At 40.6% G+C, this 17,062-nt stretch overlaps 2 protein-coding genes across 3 annotated transcripts; one reads left to right on the forward strand and one right to left on the reverse strand.

Annotated features, from left to right (window-relative positions):
• Nucleotides 1-13: 13 nt before the first annotated feature.
• On the reverse strand, nt 14-5,139 carry traip (TRAF-interacting protein). Its single transcript, XM_033626625.2, has 16 exons — nt 4,955-5,139; nt 4,606-4,724; nt 4,458-4,515; nt 4,281-4,364; nt 4,137-4,176; nt 3,919-4,046; nt 3,720-3,814; nt 3,191-3,304; nt 2,976-3,063; nt 2,797-2,886; nt 2,623-2,711; nt 2,366-2,521; nt 1,612-1,657; nt 1,429-1,533; nt 1,277-1,327; nt 14-693 (listed from the first exon to the last, which is right to left on the reverse strand). Exons 2-16 carry the CDS (start codon nt 4,701-4,703, stop codon nt 586-588), a joined length of 1,350 nt encoding a protein of 449 aa, XP_033482516.2. The 5' UTR covers nt 4,704-4,724; nt 4,955-5,139; the 3' UTR covers nt 14-585.
• Nucleotides 5,140-6,146: 1,007 nt separating this feature from the next.
• mon1a (MON1 secretory trafficking family member A) lies at nt 6,147-13,888 on the forward strand. Of its 2 annotated transcripts, none has more exons than XM_033626624.2 (6): nt 6,147-6,302; nt 6,793-6,944; nt 10,142-10,525; nt 10,642-11,407; nt 11,527-11,674; nt 12,782-13,888. In XM_033626624.2, the coding sequence occupies exons 2-6, from the start codon at nt 6,821-6,823 to the stop codon at nt 12,920-12,922; spliced, it is 1,563 nt and encodes a 520-aa protein (XP_033482515.1). In that variant the 5' UTR covers nt 6,147-6,302; nt 6,793-6,820; the 3' UTR covers nt 12,923-13,888. The 2 variants fall into 2 exon arrangements, with proteins under 2 accessions (XP_033482515.1, XP_078023793.1); XM_078167667.1 differs by lacking the exon at nt 6,147-6,302 and adding an exon at nt 6,617-6,637.
• Nucleotides 13,889-17,062: the final 3,174 nt, after the last annotated feature.

A 17,062-nucleotide genomic window follows, 5' to 3' on the forward strand; every position in this document is an offset into this window, starting at 1 on the left:
AGCCAAGAGGGAATTGTTTGTAGACCCCACACAAACCTTAATAAAAAAAAATATTGTTTATTATTTGAGTTGATTTACATCTGGCAGGACCAGTGAAACTAAAAATACCTAAAGTATATCGACATGTTGGTGTTTCAGGTTTTAAATAAGTGTGAAAAATAACTGATTATTTTTCGGAGTAGAGAAAAGATGCATCAGCGATAACCAATGACATTATATAGAGCACTGACATTTGGTTGGTCCGCAAATAAGTCAGTTTGTCTCACACACATACACACACCCACATATCAACAACAAGAAAAGGCTCTAATGCAGAGGCTGGTCCGGACACAATCTCCACATACAAGTTCAAGTCATCACACAAAAATGTACAGCAGCTTTGCTGATGTCACCAAAAGCTCAGTATCCGTCGTCAGGTGCAGGATCCGTTACTGCTTTTAAATAAGTTCAATCAGAGAGTCCTGTTTGGTGCTGAGTGGCAGAACCGCTGCCAGACTGGTTCTGTGTGCCAGAGCAGCACAAACATGCTACATCACACAGAATCCTGACCTTAGGCTCCACATCCAGGGAGAGAGAGGTTAACATTTACTCGAGGAAGCTGTCCAGAGTCAGGCAAGTTGTAATCTTGGGTTGAGGCCTGGTTACCTTTTTCCTTTTAGCTTTCATCAGCGGGCGAATCTCTGATAAAGGAGACTGCAGTGGAGCACTTGGTTAAGGAATGTAGTTCACACACTGATTTGTTATCTGTCCTAATCATTTCCTGGTATGTATATTTGCCAATGAGTTTTCAATTCTTCCATGCATATTCATCTAAAAATGTCCCCAAAACACAACACTGACATAATATCACTTTATAAAGTTGTTATGGGAAACATGTTAGCAACATAAGCCAGGTTTATGGCCATCTGATGAATGCACTTAAAGTCCAATATGTAAACTCTGGTTTGATCCCCACCAACCCATGAGAAATATATCTGGCTCTTAAGCTGCTAAATGCTCCACTATAGAATGTTCACACCTGTGTCTGTCTGCTGTTAAAAGCAGGGCAGGTTACATTAAAAAAATCTTAGTGCAGCTTTAATTTATTTGAATATTGCAATACACCTTAAACAAGCTGCTTTGATTTGTTTGGGATAACATTCTACCAAAAGTAAGCATCGACATGGCCAAGATAAATAGTTTGAACACCCAACTACTAAACACCTCGCCATCAACAATCAGACGAACTCATTCAAATCAAGTAACACTCGTACATTCCACATGACAAAAAGGATACAGGTTGGATGAATTTAGTACGTCCTCCTAAACCATCATAACCAGATCTCACCTGAAACAAGAAATGTTTTTTTAAATAAAAAACTTAAAATGACTAAACAACACACTGAAACTTTCCACCTGAAATGCAGGAAATGGTTGTGTTGTACGTACAGCGCCAATCTTCCTCTGAGGGTCCAACATGCTACCGAGAGTCTTCTTTCTGAAGAGAAGGGAGTTCCTCAAAAAAGGATCCATAGATACGTCCTCATCTCGAGCCTGAGGTAAGAAAAATATAGTGAGATATGTGCAACTGATTTTAAAACAGACCTTGCTGAGAGACATTTACAAACCTACCTTGCTTAGAGATGATTTTTTCTCAGTGTGTTTGGGCACAGATGATCTGAAAAATAAAGCGTTAACATAACATTAAGGCATTTCTATTTTATATTTAGTACACAAAAACACAGATTGCAAAACACTATATTTTGAACACATGCAGGACTCATAAAAGTGGTTGGCAGACTGGCAACCGAGCATCGTCTGGTTGCTGAAATTGAACATATGGTTGCCATTTTTAGTCACCTTATATTTTGAGTAATAGAAACTATGCAGTTGTACATCAGCTTAATAATAAAAATTGGACATAAATAATTATTAAAAAACTACTGAAGAAACTGAACAAAATTCTGTGTAGTGTCTGTTTCATCTGATACTAAACAGAATTTGAATCCTAAGTGTTATCAGTGAACATGTCCACCCTCAATCCCTGGTATATAAAATCACAGTAGATGCCCATGTGAGTAAATTAACATGTAGCATTGTCTGATTGAGGTTCCAGCTGTTACAGCAATATTTAAATATCAGTTATGTAACTAATATTGAAAAGTTATTTATTTTTACATGCATGTTTTGTTGTTTACTGTCTATATCTTTTATGTGTTAAAAAGTGGTTGCCAGAGGCCAAGAACTGGTTGCCAATTTCTCAAATTGGTAGCCAATGGCAACCGTTACTGTCGAGCCCTGACATGGCTCACACAGCAGCAGATTATACATCTGCTTCAGAACAGATCAACACACACATTTCCACAATGAGCTATATCAAACGTACGCTGGTGGATCGAGCCGCATCTTCTTTGACTTAAAGTGTGTTGGTTTCTTCGCCACATCATCTGGCGTAGTGACATCGTAAGTCAGGTTGAGGTCAATGTCCTCGCTGTCTGCAGGCTGGTGGAAGTGAGGCTGCTTCAGCTCCATTGGGGCCGGGCTGAAAGATAAGCGCAGAAACCTCATTGGTAAATCACACATGGTTTAAGATTAGACAAGTGAAAGCTGTAGAGATTTCAGTCCAGTGGTGTGGTGACACACCTTTCAAAGACAAGTCGACTGAGAGCTTCATTTGTCCGCGTTGGGGTGCTCAGAGTCCTCTGAAGAAACTCCACTTTCTTCTTCAGACTCTGTGGATAGACACACATGCAGGAATCAAGACCATGACATACTCTGATAATGGAAGTAAAAGTAGATTTGGTGGATTTGTCTTACAGAGATCTCTTTGTCAGCATTGGCCAGATCGTTCTGCAGAGACTTCATGTCCTCTTTGGTTTGATTCACCTCCACTGTGGCTTTGTGTAACTAAAATGACACACAAAACCTTTAATACAGAGATTCCACAATCAAGAATGGATTCATCTGTTTGTGGTGACCTGCTAGGATAAAGTTACCTTGTTGTTTGAGGAGAGCACTTCTCTCTTCAGCTTCTCACACATGTCATTTGAAGACTTCAGGCTTCCTTTCAGATTATCATACTCTCTAAAACAGGAAAGGGAGGAATAAAAGTGAGTGTGTGGTCAGTGACGACTGGGAAGCTGCATTCATTAGGACCGAAGCTCTAAAACAATGTAGTTTGAAAATGATCCCTCACTGTGATCCTTCTTACTTTTTGAGCGAAATACAATAGATGGAGAGCTGCTCCACCGCCGCCTGGCTGACACCCATATCTGTGATCATGGACTCCACCTCTGCTCTCTGGCCCTGCAACAACACATCCAGGCTGGGGCCAAACCAGTAGTATTAGTGCACAGCATGACTATTTCATCAACAATGATAAAAGACTATGCAAAGCTTTTAGATATTTTAAAATACCATCATACGAAACTCAATCTTAAGAATTCTGATTGTCCTGTTATCATTATTGTGATATATAAACTTAAATACCTTGTATATGTATATGTGTAAAACTTAGTATCTTCAAATTACTCATAATGACTTTTTCAGCGATCCAATCACCCCTAATTTAATTTATATAAGCTTAAGTTCATAGACATACCCAAAACAGCATCATACTATAAATACTGAGATATTCAAGACCAATGTTTACACACTTGCAGAACAGTCAATATTGTGATTAATAACGCGGGACCCTAATCAGAAGCCTAATGTGACAGTACTTATCTGAATGCAGATACCTTTCAAATGTTTTCATCTTGGTCCTGAGTCTCCGGGCTTCCTCCTTGGCAGCCTGAGTTTCATTCTGTTGTGTCTCCAGGTATGTCATCTGTTTCTGTCACAAACAATTACACAAATAAACAAAAAGGTATTGCAGGGACAGTTTGGGGTATGAGTCAGTACAGAATATGGGTTTAAACAACAGAGCAGACGGCTTACTCTGAGGGCAGAACACAGCATCTCCTTTTCCATGATCTCTTTCCGAACACAGTCCAGATCTCTCCTCTGCTTGTCCACAGTGTCCTTCAAACCGTCCACCATCTTCTGTCTGTCCCGCCAGTCTTGCTCTACAAATTAATCAGACAGATGATGAGCTTGTGCTGTCTACTTTCAACACTCAAAGCATCACTGAATCATAACATAGCTAGGTGTCTTACCTTTAGAGCTTAAAAGTGCCCTCATTCGATCAAGCTCATTCTGAGAAACAGAAACACACACAAAAAATATGACTCTGTAATTCAAATCTAGATGATGTAATGACAAGGACTATCAAGCAAAAGATTCCCTTATATGCTTGGTACCTGCAGGCTTTCAGGGTCCGCTGTGCACTCATCCTCTCCACCAATGTCAAAGAACAGCTTGCTGATGATGTGTCTGGTGCTGACCTACACACAAAGCACAACAGAATTTAAGTTTTTCCTCTGTTTGGCAGGTTAGTTTGGCAGTTTGGTGGCATCTGGAGGTGTGAAGTACTGTACCTGTTTTCTGCACTGTGGACAGGTTTTTGTGGGTGCTGTCTGAAACCACTGGAGAAGACTGAGAAGAGACGTGAACGGTAACAATTAGCCACTGAAAACGTGTCATTAAACGTGGATGTTTAAGATTTAACTTGCAATATCAGGTTACCATTCATAGTGGAAAGTGTGTCCGCAGTGGATAGCAGCAACATCTCTAGAGTGATCGAAGAAGTCGGAGCAAATGGTGCAGTATGCTCGGATAGGCATCTTGCTGTCACAAGGATTACCCTGTTATGAATAGTGTAGTAAACCATATTACTTAACTTACAAACAGTATCCTGCTTTCCTTCAGCATAACCGTGATCGTGTGTACAAAAACTGCTTGTCTGAAGCTGTAATGCTAGCTGTTATCAGCTAACATTGACACGTTACTGGCCCCGCACTCGTAACATGTCGCTAGGCTAACACCAGTTAGCTCTGTTGACGTTAGCTGCCTTATTAACAGTTACCATACTTACAAAATGAAGACGTTAAGTTACTGCGACGTCCTTCGTAACGAAACCAAGCATCCTAAACTTATGGGGAATGTGACATTTTAGTCAAGTTATAACTTAGTGACTATCAGACCCCTTTTATTGACGTTAGCTGCTGGTGCAGTTATCATTAGCTAAACACACACACACACACACACACACACAATGGTTCTTCCGTTTCCCCGCTGAACGTTCAAACACAAGCCCCGCCCCCTATGCTGCATTCAAGTGCTGCTCGTATACTTGCCTTATTTTTAGAAGAATAAATGTAGTAGTTGTACACCATATTTCTAGTGTTTATAAATGACCTTGCGAGGTATTTTACTACAATTAACTTTGCACAAAGTGAAAACAGAGCCTTCAATTTAAAACCATGTATATATATTTACCAGAAAAGCTAAAATTCAACAGGGCCAAACAGATAAACTCCCTCCCCATTTATTTGCATTACATATTTTTCTTTTTCTATCCATATCTCTCACACTCACTACGAAACGCATATAGGAACATAGATAAATGCTTTTTACGTCAATGAAAATTTGTGCAATTTATACATATAATATTTTCAGACCAAAGAAAACTGATGTTCCAGGTGTAAACCATACCAATCTGTCTGAGATAAATGGTGTAAGAGGATATTCTGTACTCTCATTGGCTGAGGCAGCTTTGCATCGGAGAAAATGACTTTGTGACAACAAAAGAGTTCTTAGAAACTTTTTATTAAAGGCATGTTTTTCTACCTCACTAAGAAAAAATATATAATATCAAGAGATATGATGTAGAAGACATTAAGAACATAAGGGAAATATATATTTTATTTCCACTTCTTTCCAAGGCAAAAGAGTTTCTAGGTTTTCCGTCATTCCACAGAGATGAATTCACCATTTTGGGTAATTCCTGACTGACGTCCATTATCTTATATGAAATAACAGAGCGTCTTTTTAAGTATCTTAATAATTAGTAAGGGCAGTTCCTTGATGTCCGAAGTACAGTGAATTCACCATCAAGATCAAATAAGGACCTCACGTGAACTACGTAACAGCACAAACTACATAATGCGATAATTCATCAAGAAGCTAACACACTGATTCACAAACATTTCAAAAATTAAATTAGTTTTGTTCAAAACAAATCGGCCTGTTCACTGCTCCACAGCGATTCTCCGGAGGAGAACTTCATATCCCACAATTCCTACTTCCGTAACTAGCAGGGCATGTTGACTAGCAAGAAAAAGTATTTCAGTCTTGTCTCTGCTTGTTCGCTGGTTGCAGTAAATGTGACAAGCGAGTTGTGGAGCACAACATCAAATGCAGACAGCTCCGGAAAATGAAAGGTAATAATTTGGGAATAACTGAACGGGTCACGAGAGCTCTTTGTCAGGATGAAGGCGGTAAACCAAACCCAGCTAGCTTTAGATACTGTTGGTTATCTGCTAATGTTAGCCATCAAAGTGACAGTTAGCCTCTGAAGTTCTTCATCAGCATATCAGGCGTTTCTCTCACGCTGAGGGGTGTGAAGCAAGGACAGACCTATGACTCATATTAAAGGAGGGTGTAAACACGAAGGAGAAATGTTAGTCTGTTATTTTGTCTTCCAGTCTAGCACGGCACGAGCCATTGCTTGTAGTAACATGATTGATACTCAGCTCTGACGTCAGAAACTATGAAGGTTAAAGTCAGACCATAAAGTTTTAATGACTCGCGCACTGGTGGTCATGTCATAATAATAACACATTATAACCAGCTTGATCTTAAACCATAGGTTCAATCACGAAGCTGTTGACCTTTGATCCTATATCTCTGTCTCTCTGTCTGTCCTGCCAGGTGTGTGTCCCTGCCATAAGTAGCAGTGATGGATGGAGAAGCCCAAAGGCCGACTGTGTCATGGGAGAATGGTACCCTGGCTCCTGGGGACCGCCTTCGAACAGACAGGGCGGAAAGCCCCACACCAGGTCTGGTGGAGGGAACTGAACCAGGTGAGGCTGGTCCACATTCAGTCAGACACACCTACAGTGAAGTTTCATATAAATCTTGATCATCTGAACTATGTCAGAGGGGTCAACTGTGTGGTGTGTGAACTGTTTACAACCTGATGTAATGCTTTTACTTGAAGCAACATGTCTCAGCAATTAGCCACTGTCAGTGAGACTGTTGTCTGCCGTTTGCTTTCTCATAAAACTGTAGGCCTGCCCGGAAATCTTTAGGCTTGGATAAGAGGATGAATGAATTTAATGAAAAATCTTGCAAGTCTCATTTATCAAGCCACGTGCTCAGTGCTTCCAAACACATGTATTTCCGCTAAAATCATACTATTTTACCGATAGGGAAACATTTCCATGTCTTATTTAAAGCCAGACTCTAATACTAAGGTTTTTAAGTGAAATACATGTGTTTGGACGTTCTGAGCAAAGGACCAGATAAATGTGACTTGGATTATACTGCATAAGGTACGAGTTTGTAAATGAATGTTAAGATATAGTTTCATCGCTGTTGAACGTGGTCACCAATCTATCAATAAATAAATATGTTAGCCATTTTTCGTGAAGGCATGCGAGAAGGTTTTCTTTGTGAATTCAAGGTAACATGTCGTGTATAATGGAGTTCCAAAGGTCATTTAGTCGGTGAATTTTTCCTCTAAAGAAGCTCTATGTGACATTCACTAATACAGCAGCAAACAACTGCCTGCATTTGCTATGTAAAGATTTAGTGGAGTAATGGTGGCCTGAGCAGAAAATTATTTCATGCTCCCTCTGCGTGTGTTGTAGTCTGAGCTTCTCTGATCGCACGTGCATTTGTAGTGCATGTGAGAACAAATGTGTGTATCTCACTGACTAGCTAATCAGTACCACTCTGCACTGCTCTCATACAGTGGTTACTGCTGATATCGGGGTGGCGTTGTTGCTACGGCTGGGTATGGCCACGGATTTCCTGAATCGATTCGATTTTGATTCACAAGGTCCTGATTCGATTTGATTCTATATCGATTAAATTAGGGATGTTTCAGTCACAATACCAATTTTTGCTAGAATGTAAAAGAGAGTCTCAGAGAGCTTATACTGTAAATTTTCCAAGGAATTATTAAAAAAAAAAAGAATAAATACACAACAGGATTAAAACTTGGTATTTTTTAACTGTTGTATTTGTGTTGTTTCTAGAACAGTAACAGTAATATTAAAACAGCAAAGTCACAATATAAGTTTAATATCTTACTCGCTGCAGAAGTGTAGTGTCCACCTTCTGGTTTCCCCCTTGTTAACACCTTAAGCTCTGTCAGCACTGTTGCCATTGTTGGCAGTGTTTGCGCTGTTAGCACCATTAGCTGCTAACGGCCCCACAGCCATCTCTATGTTGAGAGCTGTGTGCAGACCAACTGAATCGCAAACATGCTCCAAATTTCATATAGAGTTCCTTTATGTGTCATCCAATCCCCCATGGGATTATATTACAAAACATCAAAAATGTTTACAGTACACGAGTGTAATGTTTACAGTACACCAGTGCTCCTTATACAAAGAGACAACTTCCATTTGAGCTGGTCATGCATCAGTCTATGGATAAGCAGTCGTTTGTCGTTTGGCATTTGGATATTTTGATCATGATTGCTGCTTAGTTCGGCCATGTTTTTGAAAAATAAAAACAGAAAGAGTTTGCAGCACACTGTGCCTACAATAATACTGATTTTTAATGGATACATAATTGCATGACAAAAACACACGCAAAGCATGACAGTAATACTTTGGCAACACTTGGGTGCAGGCAAAGTTCTCCATTTGACATTGTTATTATCATGCAATCTTATGGGAAGGACTGTGTGTGTGTGTGTGTTGTGTGTGTGCAAGAGAGCATGAATGTGCACATCCTGTTGTGCAAAGAAATGTTGAACTTATGATCACAATTATGTGTCTTTTGTAATCTTCACGCCACGTTGCTGGTTGTTTGAGGGGAATGCTTTCGTAAGAAAAGATGACAACGACTGCATTGACAGAATCTCCTGGACACCATTAGTTTTGGGTTCTCTTAGAGTACACTGTAATATGAATCATACTCTGTCTATTTTTTTTTTTTTTTGCAATAACTTAAACACATTATGAATACCATGCCATACCAACAGCATAAGACATTTACTGTGACAGGTGTCTCCTGACTGACTATTAAAAAAAGTGTCATGGTAAAAGCATGTCAGCAGCAGGTCACATCCAGCTTGAACAAATCCAACTCTGACAGGAGAAATTATGTAACTTTTCCTGGATTTTCTCTACTGACTCTTGAGATAAACATGACATTTTTGCAGTTTATCTCACTGACTCATTATCAGTCTTTTCCTATTCTTCTCCTACTTTCTCATTCTCTAAATCCAATGAGCTGTGACCAGGGTTTATTCATTCCTCTTATTGTGGTTGCTCTGAAAAGAGGGTCTAAAGTAGCACAATACTTCTTTTGTTGTTAAGAAATATTTCTTAATAAACCAAATAATACATCTTTTGAGGCTTTTACAGGACTGGGGTAATATTAATCAGTGTTCAAAAATATTTTTTCCTTGTGGGAAGTTTTTCTTTTTCTTTTTTTCTTCTTCAGTAAAATGATATCTTACAAACTGACATGGCATAACATAAACATTCGATCTCTGTATCATGTGCCAGCTTTTTCTGCCAACTTTCTGGTCAACATTAGCCCCTTTTTGGACTGTCTCACCGACTGTGGGAAACAGTCCTGAATGGTTCCCATCGAAAATCTCAGGAAAGCAGTTGTGCACTTGGGGGGGGCGGGGGGTTAATTAGATGTAAATCTGGCCGATCATACATTTAGTCTTCATCCTTGAAGTCTTTTCTCCTATAAACTAGAAAAGTATTGTCTAAAAACACTTAAGATAGAGGAGAAATCTCACCTTCTGTTCTCAAATAATATAGGAAATATACTTTTGCATTTTTTACTTTTACAAGAGAAAAGTCTTAAAGGATGAGGACTGAGTGGTTAGTACGACAGGTGTCTGGTTAACCGCCCCACCTCTGTTGAATGGCAGTACACAACCACTTCCCGGAGCATGTCAGTGGGAACCATCGGGGACTGTCACCCAGGCTGTTTATTATCTTAAAGGCTTATGTGTTTATTCCTCAAACCTCTATACATTGTACCGACAAACACTTGACAACCATTTATCATTACATTAACGCAGGTGCCGGTCAGAAGAGTGCTATGTTCGTCCATGCACAGTCTTTCGAGGATCTGACCGCTGATGCTGAAGACGAGGTTCACAGAGAGGCTGAACTAGACAAATCGGAAGACTGTGCAGAGGAACTCAAAGTGCTGGTGGGAGAGAAAACCATAGAGGAGCAGCACAACAATGACATAACATCAGAGAGTAGGGCTAAGGAGGAGGACGTGTGCAGTGAGGCATGGAGGAGCCACAAAAAACACGTGTTTGTGCTGAGCGAGGCTGGAAAGCCAATCTACACCCGCTATGGCACGGAGGAGGCTCTGTCCAGCACCATGGGAGTGATGATGGCCCTTGTATCCGTCCTTGAGGCCGACAAGAACATCATTCGTTCCATCCATGCAGGTAAGATTATATATTGGTTCAAGGATATGGTTCATAGTTTCAAATAAATGGGTTAAAAGTGCGTTTCATGAACTTTGTTGAGTCTGTATTAACTGTGGGAACATTTTGTGTGTCAGATGGCTGTAAAGTGGTTTTCCTCACCAAGAGCCCTCTGGTCCTGGTGGGTGTGTCTCGAACCTGTCAGACAGACAAGGAGCTGCTGCGGGAGCTGCAGTACATCTACTACCAGATCGTCAGCCTGCTTACCCTCACGCAGCTCAACCACATCTTCCAGCACAAGCAGAACTACGACCTGCGCCGCCTGTTGGCTGGCTCTGAGTACCTTACTGACAACCTGCTGCATCGGCTGGACCGAGACCCCGGCCTGCTGCTGAGCGCTGTCACCTGCCTGCCTCTGGCCAGCTCTGCCAGGGACGTGGTCTCATCAAGCCTGCAGGCCGCCAAATCCAAAAGCCTGGTGTTCTCCATCCTGGTGGCGGGTGACCGCCTGGTTACTCTGGTGAGGAAAAAGGACCAGTTCCTGCACCACATAGACTTGCACCTGGTCTTCAACCTCGTCGGCTCCTCCTCGTCCTTTCGAGAAGGTGAAGGCTGGACGCCTATCTGTCTGCCAAAGTTCAACACTGCAGGATTTTTCCATGCTCACATTTCTTACCTAGAGCATGCGTCTGATGTCTGCCTCATCCTGGTCTCAACTGACCGAGAGGACTTTTTTAACATGTCTGACTGCAAGCAACGCTTCATGGAGAGGTTGAGCAAGCGCAGTGCCTACCAGGCTCTGAAAGAGGCACTTAAAAGTCCCAGCTATTCTGTGGACCAGGTCGGCATCCCGGAGCTCAGGCACTTCCTCTACAAATCAAAGAGCTCAGGGCTCTACACCAGGTGGGCAGGACGTCTGCAGGAGTTATACTTTCATCAATTTTATGTCTCAAACACGCCAAATTCTTGGCATCCCTCTGAGTGTAAATCTTAAGAAAATACTCTCATTTCCTTTCCTCCAGTCCAGAGTTTCCTGAGGTGTACAAGTCTGATGAAGAGCAGGAAAGGGTGATGGGATTGTACCAGGACCTCCACAGCTGCTTGCATCATCCAACCAGACCTCTCCGCACCTTCTACCGCTGCAGCGAAACTGAAAACCTGCTGGCATGGGTAAGCCTTGCACTGTGAGATGAGATGCTTGTAGTCTTCCACTGTATTTTTTTTCACAATTGCTCTGGCTCAGTTTTCACAACAGAGTTTGTTTCACACAGCGTGAATCAAGGAAATACATTAACTACTAAGTTAACCAGAACATCACAACATTGCATTCATTGTTATAAAATAATGTTGTCAAAGAGTAGCTACTTGTCATCCAAAATGTCTGCAGTGGTCATTTCCTTGAGATTCTATCAGTAGCAAGTTTCATGTAGGAGCTAATTTCTCTCTACTAAACTACAACTGCTGCCCTTACAAAGGAGGTACCGTTCCATGCAGTATGCACACAATTGGGACATGCCACTTCTTCATAACATTATGCCCTGAACTTTGACCCCCTTGCTCATCTATCAGTTTCCTTCTAGATAAAACAAAACAGCATTTGCTGACCTTGCTTGAGACGGAGCTCTACCCAAGAGCTCTGGTATTGTTACTTAGCTGTGTGCAGTTTTTCCTTATCAGCTGCGAGGGTCCTAAGGACAGAGGGATGTCGTATGCTGTAAAGCCCTCTGAGGCAAATTGTGATTTGTGATATTGGGCTTTATAAATAAAATTGATTGATTGATTGATTTTTTGTTGCACAGAGGATTGTGGGTCAGAATAGCCAGAAAAGCATGCTGGCTTGTGTATTGCGAAACACGACTAGGTGCAGTAGAACATCCTGGTATATTTGGCATACTGTATCTGACATTATATGTATTGGGACATACTATTTTATACTACTATCATACAATCTTTTTCTAGCATACTCAGTAGTATGGTAGTATGGGTTTTGGAATGCACAGCTTATCACTGAGCAGAAGGAAGCATGCATATCCTGCTAGCTCACTGCCTTGTCACAAGCACAAGTAGATGCACACTTCCCGTCTGCATGGCGATTCATGTAGATTGGTAGAATGGTGATGTAAAAGGACAGCTTTTTTTGTTTAAAGCAAGTCAATTTGGCTCCTCGCTTTAAGAGTTTTATATATCAAACTGAGCCAAAGCAAACAGAAAGTACTGAACTACTCATTTAGAAGACCAAGTCACACCCTTCAAACTGCTCTACCTTCTTCCCTGCAGGTGACAAGTGGCTTTGAGCTCTACCTCTGCTTCAGTCCGCTGGGGACCAAGGCTATGGCTGTGTCTGCTGTCAACAAACTGCTGAAGTGGATCAGGAAGGAGGAGGATCGCCTCTTCATCCTGAGTCCTCTCACATACTGAGCCCTCGCTGCCGGCTGACCTCCTGAAACAAAAAGCATCACCCTGAACCTCCACTGGTCTGGTGCTAACAACATCTGCAGATGATGCAGTTCAGTGTTCACGAATTATTGTCCCCCTTTGCTTCCAGGTTGCTCTAATCTAATTGACAGATATGCGATGATGGAGATTGTGCTATAAAGGTATGTTAAAACTATATTTTATCTGGCTAGACTTTTATAAATTTGGATAACAACAACAGATGAAAGCAGCATCAGCACCATCAATGACACAATAACAACATGAGCGGTGGTGTTTGTATGCAGCTGAAGTTGTTTCATAAATGATTATTTTACTGTAACAGACCTATTATGCCTCTGAGAATATGAAAAATACTGTCTTTGTTTTATAGATGCTCAGTTCTTAAGAATCAAGAATAAAATTTGAATTAAAAACTGGAATTTTTGAGGACCTGCAGTAGAATGTATTCTCATTTCAACATATGGGTTAACCACATTCCTGTTGTGTTTTATCTTTACACGATGACCAATAACTGTAAGAACCATCATCATTTTACCTCGATGCACTTTCTTTATGCAAAACGCACTCCAAAAGAAATGTGTTCATGGGTATGTTTACTGCTGTGATTTGTTTATGTTTACATGTTTTGTTTATGTCAATGTAAAGGAATCTTAATTTCAGTCCATTAATCTTCCAGTGTCCATTAGAATTTTCCTTAATTTGCCTTAACATGCATATTAATCAAGAAAAGTATTGTATGAGATTTTACCTGCTTGTGTCTAATCATGAAGGTTCACTGTATTTCACGGGATCCTGCTTTGCTTCGGGAATCCAAAGTTGCCATGTCTGCCTCCACTAATCATGCCTTAACTAATGGTCTTTGTACAAAGCCAGTGTGGCTGCTGCACAATTCCATAATTATTAGATAGAAATAAAATTATGGCTGATAATAAAACAGACTCCCTATTAGATTCTGTCTTGTTTGCCTGTGACCTTTGTGCTTTCTTGCTTTTTTAAGTGAGCTAAGAGTCAGTGGTGGAAGATGTGCTCATACCTCTAACTTAAGTGAGTTACTTAAGTACAAGGTACGATATGGTAAAAAAGTTACTAAAACTAGTAGTTTTGCTCTGTAAAGATACTCAGTTACATATAAAAGTCTCAAGTAACAAGTGCTTGTCAGGCAGATTGGTCTCTTAAAGTTACAGTACTTGATCATATGTATTATTGGAATAGTGATACTGATTCTTTTACATATAAGCAGCATTTCAGTGTTACAGTTACTGGAGCACAATTTAAAAACTTGGTATACTATTTGGAAAGTTTAATCTGTGGCACAGTATCAGATTTTATAAATCGATCATATGTTTTGTTAAACTTATTTTGTAAAGTAACTAGTAACTGCAGCTGTCAAATAAACAGTGAGGTAAACAATACAGTGGTTTTCTCTGATATGTAGTGGAGTAGAAGTATAAATGTCACAATTAAGCTCTAAATTGTACTTAAGTAAATGTACGTATTTCCACTTATTACCTTTTTTTTTAAAGAACCCCACTGTTGTCCCAGTATAAATGATGCAATTATTTTTTTTACTCTTTACTATTATTATTTACCTATTTATTTATTTTTATTTTTATTTGATAGGGACGGTACAATTCAACATAGTTCCACTACAGACTAGAGTATGGTACTGATGTGTTGCACAGAGGGTTTATAGCTAATTTTCAACTCTTTTCCCTATTGGGCTTTTACATGTAGACCTAAAACACAAACATCATACAAACACAATACACTATAAACACAGAAGGCACAACCACAATCCACATTCAGCACATATAACACATGCATCACCAGAGTATAATTGTGCTTCTCAAACTGTACCATCCCAACAGGCCCCTCAGGTCTGCTAGTCTGGGTCTTCTAACTGCTCCAGAGTCCAGGTTAAAGACAAAGGGTGATCGAGCCTTTTCAGTTCTTGCTCTGTAGCTTTGGAACAGCCTTCCACTGAGCATTAGATCAGCTGACTCTGTTCACGTCATCTGAAAACTTACTTTTACAGATTGGCCTTTCCTGACAGTTGATAGACTTATTGTGTCCATGGGAGTGTATGTATGTATTTGCAGCCATGTGTATACAGTACAGGCCAAAAGTTTGGACACACCTTCTCATTCAATGCGTTTTCTTTATTTTCATGACTATTTACATTGTAGATTCTCACTGAAGGCATCAAAACTATGAATGAACACATGTGGAGTTATGTACTTAACAAAAAAAGGTGAAATAACTGAAAACATGTTTTATATTCTAGTTTCTTCAAAATAGCCACCCCTTGCTCTGATTACTGCTTTGCACACTCTTGGCATTCTCTCGATGAGCTTCAAGAGGTAGTCACCTGAAATGGTTTCCACTTCACAGGTGTGCCTTATCAGGGTTAATTAGTGGAATTTCTTGCTTTATCAATGGGGTTGGGACCATCAGTTGTGTTGTGCAGAAGTCAGGTTAATACACAGCCGACAGCCCTATTGGACAACTGTTAAAATTCATATTATGGCAAGAACCAATCAGCTAACTAAAGAAAAACGAGTGGCCATCATTACTTTAAGAAATGAAGGTCAGTCAGTCCGGAAAATTGCAAAAACTTTAAATGTGTCCCCAAGTGGAGTCGCAAAAACCATCAAGCGCTACAACGAAACTGGCACACATGAGGACCGACCCAGGAAAGGAAGACCAAGAGTCACCTCTGCTTCTGAGGATAAGTTCATCCGAGTCACCAGCCTCAGAAATTGCAAGTTAACAGCAGCTCAGATCAGAGACCAGAGGAATGCCACACAGAGTTCTAGCAGCAGACCCATCTCTAGAACAACTGTTAAGAGGAGACTGCGCCAATCAGGCCTTCATGGTCAAATAGCTGCTAGGAAACCACTGCTAAGGAGAGGCAACAAGCAGAAGAGATTTGTTTGGGCCAAGAAACACAAGGAATGGACATTAGACCAGTGGAAATCTGTGCTTTGGTCTGATGAGTCCAAATTTGAGATCTTTGGTTCCAACCGCCGTGTCTTTGTGAGACGCAGAAAAGGTGAACGGATGGATTCCACATGCCTGGTTCCCACTGTGAAGCATGGAGGAGGAGGTGTGATGGTGTGGGGGTGTTTTGCTGGTGACACTGTTGGGGATTTATTCAAAATTGAAGGCACACTGAACCAGCATGGCTACCACAGCATCCTGCAGCGACATGCCATCCCATCTGGTTTGCGTTTAGTTGGACCATCATTTATTTTTCAACAGGACAATGACCCCAAACACACCTCCAGGCTGTGTAAGGGCTATTTGACCAAGAAGGAGAGTGATGGAGTGCTGCGGCAGATGACCTGGCCTCCACAGTCACCGGACCTGAACCCAATCGAGATGGTTTGGGGTGAGCTGGACCGCAGAGTGAAGGCAAAGGGGCCAACAAGTGCTAAACACCTCTGGGAACTCCTTCAAGACTGTTGGAAAACCATTTCAGGTGACTACCTCTTGAAGCTCATGGAGAGAATGCCAAGAGTGTGCAAAGCAGTAATCAGAGCAAAGGGTGGCTATTTTGAAGAAACTAGAATATAAAACGTGTTTTCAGTTATTTCACCTTTTTTTGTTAAGTACATAACTCCACATGTGTTCATTCATAGTTTTGATGCCTTCAGTGAGAATCTACAATGTAAATAGTCATGAAAATAAAGAAAACGCATTGAATGAGAAGGTGCGTCCAAACTTTTGGCCTGTACTGTATGTCTGCATGCTTACAGGTATGTGTTGAAGTGTATATGTTGATGTAGGCGTACGTATATGCTTATGTTTTATTTATTTATGAATATTCTATTTTATGTTTTCAGTTTAGCATAAACATTACAAACTATTCCCTCCAAAAAATCAATGTAAGGACACATCTATCTCTTGTACCTGGATGTTACTATTAGCTTACAGTTGATAAAGGTAATGTTTCTATATACTCAATGAAAGGCTGCCAAATGTTTAAAATGGCATCATACTTGTTTTTCAGGACATAGATGATCTTCTTTAGAGGCATACAAATTACAAATCATGGTTTCTGATGTCCACTTTGATATAGAGAGGGGGGAATCTGACTTCCAGGTTAATGCAATTCAATTC

This window comes from Epinephelus lanceolatus, chromosome 1, assembly GCF_041903045.1.
Source record: "Epinephelus lanceolatus isolate andai-2023 chromosome 1, ASM4190304v1, whole genome shotgun sequence".
NCBI lineage: Eukaryota > Metazoa > Chordata > Actinopteri > Perciformes > Serranidae > Epinephelus > Epinephelus lanceolatus.

What these genes read in the sequence shown, in the direction of transcription:
- traip (XM_033626625.2), bottom strand. Translation starts at nt 4,703, where the DNA reads ATGCCTATCCGAGCATACTGCACCATTTGCTCCGACTTCTTCGATCAC. An exon ending in GTCCACAGTGCAGAAAACAG is followed by an intron (nt 4,365 to 4,457) that starts GTACAGTACTTC and finishes CTTTGTGTGTAG; the next exon opens with GTCAGCACCAGACACATCAT. An exon ending in ATGCGGCTCGATCCACCAGC is followed by an intron (nt 1,658 to 2,365) that starts GTACGTTTGATA and finishes TTTATTTTTCAG; the next exon opens with ATCATCTGTGCCCAAACACA.
- mon1a (XM_033626624.2), top strand. Translation starts at nt 6,821, where the DNA reads ATGGATGGAGAAGCCCAAAGGCCGACTGTGTCATGGGAGAATGGTACC. An exon ending in CATTCGTTCCATCCATGCAG is followed by an intron (nt 10,526 to 10,641) that starts GTAAGATTATAT and finishes TTTGTGTGTCAG; the next exon opens with ATGGCTGTAAAGTGGTTTTC. An exon ending in AGCTCAGGGCTCTACACCAG is followed by an intron (nt 11,408 to 11,526) that starts GTGGGCAGGACG and finishes CCTTTCCTCCAG; the next exon opens with TCCAGAGTTTCCTGAGGTGT.